The sequence below is a fragment of the Hemitrygon akajei genome, chromosome 9, assembly GCF_048418815.1.
Source record: "Hemitrygon akajei chromosome 9, sHemAka1.3, whole genome shotgun sequence".
NCBI lineage: Eukaryota > Metazoa > Chordata > Chondrichthyes > Myliobatiformes > Dasyatidae > Hemitrygon > Hemitrygon akajei.
The window spans coordinates 172806748-172814954 of record NC_133132.1 but is presented as its reverse complement, the minus strand read 5'-3'; the positions used below and the strand labels follow the sequence as shown (position 1 = coordinate 172814954).

General features: G+C 42.0%; 1 protein-coding gene across 1 annotated transcript; it reads right to left on the bottom strand.

The window, feature by feature from the left end:
- Positions 1–470: 470 nt before the first annotated feature.
- LOC140732850 (4-galactosyl-N-acetylglucosaminide 3-alpha-L-fucosyltransferase 9-like) lies at positions 471–1547 on the bottom strand. The gene has a single exon (XM_073055480.1). It carries the CDS (start codon positions 1545–1547, stop codon positions 471–473), a length of 1077 nt encoding a protein of 358 aa, XP_072911581.1.
- Between the last annotated feature and the right edge of the window lie 6660 nt (positions 1548–8207).

Below are 8207 nucleotides of genomic sequence, written 5' to 3'. Positions count from 1 at the left end.
TTGACCTGCATCGGGGCCCTAGCCCTCCATACCCCTACCGTCCAAACTTTGCTGAAGCATTAATATTGAGCTTGTATGCACTACTTGCGCTGACAGCTCATTCCACACTCTTCTTGTTCTTCTTGTTTTACGGCAGTTTGCACCCAGCTTCATGGTGCATTACCGCCACCTTCTGCTCCGGAATTTGGATCAGACAAAAGACTTACATTCTAAATACCATCACCATTCACATACACACACATACCCTAATCTACACTTTATCCTTCCTTCTTTGGCCATCCTAGCACCCTATTCCTGCTTATGAATCATATCCTGTAAAAATTCCCTGTATCCCTTAAAAAAACTAAATTACCAGGACCTGTGCTCTCTCATCCATACCCAGTAACCCTTTTAATGTGAATTCCTGCACCCCCAATTCCCTTAGATTAATTCTCAACATTCTCATCAACATTATTTACATATTTTTGAGTTCAATCCCAAAACCATTTCACCAAACTGGAGAGGGTTTTATATTCTTTATGTTGCTGAATATGTTGACAGACTGAACACGCGTGTTCAGCCCAGAAATGAGTCCTCCTCACTGTATAATATTTCCTCCATTTGAAGTAGTTCATGTATAAATCTTCATTGCCATCCAGCATGTGAAGGTAGTCGGCCAGCTCTTTCGGTGACAGGAAGTCATCCACATGAATGAAGGAATCGGCTGGGACATAATTTTCATAGTTTTCCCTGGGTGGGCCCAGGACCACAGGGACGCTCCCTGCAAAAAGAGCATTGTAGAGTTTTTCAGTGATGTAATCTTCATGTATCGAGTTTTCAAAGGAAAGATAGAACTTGCATTTGGATATTGTTGGCATAAAATCAATATTGCTCAGATGTTTTCCAAAAGCTCTACCATATTTGTTGATTTTAACATACTTGTTGAGTTCATTGTAATACTTGACTCTGGCATGTTTAGATTTCCAGTTGCTGACAATCCAACACACTAGACTGCTTTTACTTGGCAATTCAAAGGGCAACGGAACTTTATTAATTGATAGTGATCCATAAGGTACAGGGATATCTGAGTCCCTTCGATATGTCAATGTCAGATTGAAGAGTCTGTCAAGCTCAGTCTTCTTTGGAGTGTGAGTAGGTGACTCCAAATTCATCCAAACCCACTTCTGGAATATTGGCCGAGGCTGTGTGGGCAGGTTGGACAAATCTGATTTGATGTGCCGGTGATGGATAAGGATAGCGTGGGATTTGTTATACAGGTTCTTATCCACCGTCAAGCGACAGTCACGGATGTTGAACTCTGATTCACAAGAACTGAGCCCAAATCTCTTACCGAAGGGCCACAGCCAAATGAGCACAATAGTTGCATTGTCCTCCTGTTGTGAAGCAAAGATGTTTTTCGTGTGTAGAACAGAGGTGGCAGATTCCATGGGAGCATATATCCAGCTGTTAGATGGTTTAATATAGAGTAACAACAAAGTTACCAGGCAGCCCCAAATGATGATGGAAATTAACAAGGTATGTAAAATTCCTTTATGAGTTGACATCATAATGTGTCCTATAAGAGGAAAGAACAAAGACCATTAGGATCATAGGAACATAGTTTCTCAAATGCTAAAAATGCAACAAGTTTAAGATCAAGATCAAAGTGCCAAATAAGAATGCCAACGATCCTGAAAGAAGACCATAAGATCATACAGCCATAAGCTAGAAGAGCTGAATTAGGCCATTCAGCCCATCAAGTCTGCTCCACTATTTCATCATGTCTGATCTCGGATCCCCTTCAATCCCATATACATGCTCTCTCACCATCTCCCTTGATGCCCTGACCAATCAGGAATCTATTAACTTCCACTTTGAATATACCAAATGGACTTGACTTCCATTGCATTCCACAGATTGACTACTGTTAGGCTAAAAAAATTCCACCTCACTTCTCAATTTTGAGGCTGTACCCCCATCAGATGAAACATCCTCTCCATATCCACCTTATCTAGTCAACCTCTGCCCTAAAGATACCCAAAGACCTGGCCTCCACATCTACCTGTGGCAATGAATTCCACAGATCCACCATCCTCTGTCTGATCACTTCCACTCTAAATGGATGCCCCTCTAATCTGAGTCTGTGCCCTTGATCCTTGACTCCTCCACCATTGGAAATGTCCTCGAAAGGAATGTTGGAAGAATATCATTTTCTCACGCAGCCTGAACTTACTGCTGAGCTCCTGATAAAATAAACTTGAATTGGAATTGGCATTTGTTTATTCTTGTCATGCACTGAGATTCAGTGTATAATATGTAAGCTTGTCTTACGTACTGTTCATACAGGTTAAATCATTACACAGCACATTCAGGTAGAACAATGTAAAACAGTAGCAGAATGTGGATTAAAGTGCAACAGCTACAGAATAACAGTTCAGGCAGACTGTGGTGCATGATCATAACTGGGTAGATTGTGAGGTCAAGAACTCCTCTTATTTAATCAGTTTTTTTTTGCTAATTCTCAGGGTTGCATTTGGTGCCATATACATATTTTGATAATGAATTTACTTTGTACTTTGAAAATGGATCTCAAGTTAGTATATGGTAACACACACTCTGGTGACTTTATCAGCCAATCACACGGCAGCAACTCAATGCATAAAAGCATGCAGACATGGTCAAGAGGTTCAGTTGTTGTTCAGACCAAACATCAGAATTGGGAAGAAATGTGATCGAAGTGAACTTGACTGTGGAATGATAGTTGGTGTCAGACAGGGTGGTTTGAGTATCTCAGAAGCCGCAGAACTCCTGGGACTTTCACACACCAGTCTCTAGCGTTTATAGACCACGGTACGAAAGAAAAACCAAAAATCCAGTGAGTGGCTGTTCTGTGGGCAAGAACACCTAGTTAATGAGAGAGGTCAGAGGAGAATGGCCAGGCGGTTCAGCTGACCGGATGGTGACAGTGACTCAGATAACCACACATTACAACAGTGGTGTGCAGAAGAGCTTTTCTGAACGCTCAACATGTCGATCCTTGAAGTGGATGGGCTACAACAGCAGAAGACCACACCAGGTCCACTCCTGTACCTCAATAATGTGGTCACTGAGTGTATCTATAATTTGATATTAAGTTTACTTTGACTTTGAAAGTAGTAAAGATTCAAGTTTGTTGACAACATTTATTTTCTGGTTTAGAGCAGCCATTTCTCTTCATCTTCTAATTCTCATCCCAATACTCATTCTTAGAGGCCCCCAAGTCCAATGTGTTTGATCTTATCCCCTAGTCGTCCTACTCTCATAGTTCAACTCCATTTTTGGTCACTACTCCCCTTTGCCTCTTGACCCCATCCCTGGCAAATCTCAGCTATCCAAAATGTCCTGATTACTGTGAGCTTCCATGAGAAACATGGTGTTGCAGGGAAAGGCACTAAATATTGAGGACTGTTCCTGTGGGAAATCTGAAATACTGAAATCACCTGGAGGTGTAAGCAGCAGTGCTTGGGAGAGTCATTGCTCTTCAATAGACTGCCAGTAGTAATTTTGTGGAGATCATTGTGTTTGAGCTGGTGTAACAGATATTACAGCTTGGGGCATTGGAGTTCTGAGTTCAATTCCCATGCCTTCTGTAAGGATTATGTACTTTCTCCCCATGACGGCAAGGATTTCCTTCGGGTGCTCCAGTTTCCTCCCATAGTCCAAAGACGTACCAGTTACGTATGCCAGCCATCAGATTGAAACCAACGGCCTTTCCCATTTTACTGGCAAACTTGTAGGTTCACTGGTGATTGTAAATTGTCCCATCATTAGGCTTGGGTTAAATAGGTGGGTTGCTGGGTGGCACGACTCAAACGGCTGGAAAGGCCTGCTCCACACTGCATCTCCAAAGAAATAAAAGTATATAAAAATAACCTGAGACACATTAGCAACAGCTAAACCTGTCACATTTATCAAGTAGCAAAAGAAGTAGATAGGGTGGTAATGTATAAACACAAGAGATTCTGCAGATGCTGGAAATCCAGTGCAACACACACAAGATGCTGGAGGAACCCAGCAGGTCAGGCAGCATCTATGGAAATGAATAAATTGTTAATGTTGTGGTTTGAGACCCTTCATCAGGACTAGGAAGGAAGGGGGAAGAAGCCAGAATAAGAATCTGAGGGGAGGGGAAGGAGGACAAGCTGGAAGATGATAGGTGAAGCCCTTGAAGATGTGCTCAGTGATTGGGAGGTTGTTTCCTGAGATGGACTGAGCTTTTGTGTGCTTTTCCATTCCTGGACATTGTTGTTTCCAAACCAGACCATCATGAAAACCAATCAGGATACTCTTCACCGTGCAGCTAAAGAAGTTTGTCAAAGATTTAGATGAGATGACAACCAAATCTTCACAAGCTTCTAAGAGGATTCACGTGGCTACAGATAGCTCTCTGCAGTGGAAGAACATCAACTCTCAAACTGACCTGAGGGAGTCTTAAAACAGGTTAATAATCTTCCAGAAGCAGGTGGAGTTTGTTTCAGTGTTGCAGAAAGGGTCTGCAGTTCACAGTAATGGATTCCAAAGCTCAAAGCATGCAGATGCAAGCCCCTTAGACCATTAGAAACCATAATACCATGAGACATAGGAGAAGAATTAGGCCACCTGGCCCATTGAGTCTACTCTGCCATTCAATCATGGCTGGTTCTTTTTAAAATCTCCTCCTCAACCCCAGGGCCGAGCCTTTTCATGCCATGTCCAATCAAAAATCTATCAATCTCTGCCTTAAATACACCCAACGACCTGGCCTCCACAGCTGCAGGTGGCAACAAATTCCACAATTGCACCACCCTTTATCTAAAGAAATTTCTCCGCATCTCTGTTTGGAAAGGGCATCCCTCAATCCAGAGGCTGTGCCCTCTTGTCCAAGACTCTCCCATTATGGGCAACATCCCTTCTACATCTACTCTGTCTAGGCCTTTGAACATTCAAAAGGTTTCAATGAGTTCCCCCTTCATCCTTCTGAATTCCACTAAGTACAGACCCAGAGCCATCAAACATTCCTCGTATGATGGGCCTTTCATTCCCAGAATCATCCTTGTGAACCTCCTCTGAACCCTCTCCAATGCCAGCACATCTTTTCTAAGATGAGGAGCCCAAAACTGTTCACGATACTCAAGCTGAGGCCTCAGCAGTGCCTTATAAAGCCTCAGCTTCACATCCTTGCTCTTGTATTCTAGACCTCTTGAAATGAATACTAACATGGCATTTGCCTTTCTCACCACTGACTCAACCTGCAAGTTAACCTTCCGGGTGTTTTGTACAAGGACTCCCAAGTTCCTCTGCATCTCAAATACATGGACGCCCTTGAAGCACAGTCTACACTAATCCCATTGAGTTATTTAGTTCTTAACTCAGAAACAAGATACTGCAGATGCTAGATACTTGATTCAGATTTATTTTGAGATGTATTTATTTCTCACATGTACATAGATACATTCAATGAAATTTGTCATTTGTATTTACAACCAACACAGCCGTGAGCAACACATTCAAAATGCTGGAGGCACTCGAAAGGTCAGGCAGCATCTATGGAGAGGAATAAACAGTTGATGTTTCAGGCTCTTAACTTTTTCATCAAGTTCTTAATCTCCTGTTTCTGCACTTCAAACACTCATCTAGGGATTTTGTAATCATTGTGAGAGAGATCCTCCACCAATAAGACATTTACAATGATACATCATTCATATGATATATTAACTGTACCAAACCTGACGGGTGATAACATGGATTTCTACTCCCTGCACCAAGATATCAAATCCAAATCACAGTCTTTGTCATAAATCCAGTGAACTCTTACCCCTCCCATGACAGATAAGTACCCTTCCCTTGGGAGAACAGCATTCTTGATCATCAATAGCAATACATAACGTTAGAATGGTCTCAGAGACTGCACTCAATATCTTCTTGGCTGCCCATTATTTATTTTTATTGTTTTTATTCAGTTTTTAAAGGGTAAGATGGGGGAACACATTGGTCCTGTTGGAAAAAAGAGAGAGAGAGATACCTCTTCTACCTCTTCCAACGATTCTGAGTGAGGCACAGAGAGATCTGTATTTACTGACAATTACCTTTATTGTTCAAACTAACAAGTACGTGAATGGATATGTTGGCCAGAAAGAATGACAATTTTCAAATCAGTGAATTCAAATGAATCAAGGACAGTGGAAGCTGTCTTTGTTCTTGCCGTGTGCCTGGGGGATGGTGGCTGCCATTTTGTGATGTCACTTGATTCTCCATTTTGTGAGCTTGACATGCTGGGCTTGATTAGTGTTTTAAAGAAGACACAAAGATTCTTCAGGTAATCTGCTGGACTGGAGGTCATTTCCAAATAAGGAGTTATTTGTGAGGTGTTCTTTGATTGGCTATAACATGCAGGATTGTGAATGCCTGAGGTGATTCGAGCTCATTGCCGACTGAGAACAAAGAGCCATGAGTCAGCAACTGTCCCTTGATGGGAAGAGGATAATAGATGGAGGCTGGCTTGGACCAGAGCCAATGACCAGGTGTTAAAGGCCAGACACATGACCTGCGGCCAATGACACGGGAATGCGACATTTGAATTGATAAGAAATGGATATAAAAGTGGATGCTTTGTGTGTGCCGGTGGCGGTAACTTCAAAGAATAACCATCGCAGATACAAGCGAGAAGAACCCTGCGTGAAGCACGTGGAGAGTGAATCGGGACCACGAGGAACAAGGAATGCCTGGTCAGCGTAAATTCCTCCGCCCGGGTAATATCTTTGCTATTCTTTGACTATCCAGGAGAGTCAGGGATACTTAGCAGATGGGCGCACAAGATATTTAGTGTATGAATTCACGTACTTGTTAGTTTGAACAATAAAGGTAATAGTCAGTAAATACAGATCTCTCTGTGCCTCACTCAGAATCGTTGGAAGAGGTAGAAGCAGTATCTCTCTCTCCCTCTCTCTTTTTTCCAACAGTCCTCTTTGAGGGAAATGGTGAGCAAATTCATGTTCCTGGTGTCAACACCTCAGAGAATCTATTCTGAGCCCAACACATTGGTGCTGTTTCACAGAAGGCTCTACAGCAATTTTATTCATTTGTGGTTTCAGGAGATTTGGTGCATATGTCACCAAGACACTTGTAAATTTCTACAGATGTACTGTGAAGAGCATTGTAGCTGGCTGCATTAACATTTGATATGGTTGGGGGGCACTGCAAAGGATCAAGATGTGATGCAGAAAGTTGAGAACTCAGTCAGATCCTTCATGGGCACTAGCTTCCCCAGCATCCAGGACATCTTCAAGAAGCAATGCCTGAAAACGGCAGTATTCATCACTAAGGGCACCCAACACCCAGGACATGCCCTCTTCTCATTGCAACCATCAGGAAGGAAGTACAGAAGACTGAAGACACACACTGAAAGAGTCAGGAACAGCTTCTTCCCATCTGCCATCAGATATTGACAATGAACCCATGTACACTACCTCACTGTTTTTCATATGTTTCTTGCACTACTTATTTATTTTAACCCTAAAAAATATATACTTCTTACTGTAACTTTTTATTCTGTATTGCAATGTACTGTTGCCATGTAACAAATTTCATGAACTATAAAAGTTCAGGGTAAAATTTATTATTAGAATACGTAGTACTGTACATATCAGTGGTTGGGAAGTTGTAGGAATTGATTGCTAGGATAAGTCTCCAGATCCTGACAGGATATTCCCAAGGACCTTGAGAGAAGTTAGTGTAGAAATAGCAGGGGCTATGACAGAAATATTTCAAATGTCATTAGAAACGGGGATGGTGCCGGAGGATTGGCGTATTGCTCATGTGGTTCCATTGTTTAAAAAGGGTTCTAAGAGTAAACCTAACAATTATCAGCCAGTAAGTTTGACATCAGTGGTGGGTAAGTTAATGGAAAGTATTCTTAAAGATGGTATATATAATTATTTGGATAGACAGGGTCTGATTAGGAACAGTCAACATGGATTTGTGCGTGGAAGGTCATGTTTGACAAATCTTACTGAATTTTTTGAAGCGGTTCCTAGGAATGTTGACATGGTAAAGCAGCGGATGTTGTCTATATGGACTTCAGTAAGGCCTTTGACAAGGTTCCACAGGGAAGGTTAGTTAGGAAGGTTCAATTGTTAGGTATTAATATGGAAGTAGTAAAATGGATTCAACAGTGGCTGGATGGGAGATGCCAGAGAGTAGTGGTGGATAAC

Excerpts from the sequence above, each read along its gene's own strand:
- LOC140732850 (XM_073055480.1), bottom strand. The coding sequence starts at position 1,547 with ATGATGTCAACTCATAAAGGAATTTTACATACCTTGTTAATTTCCATC.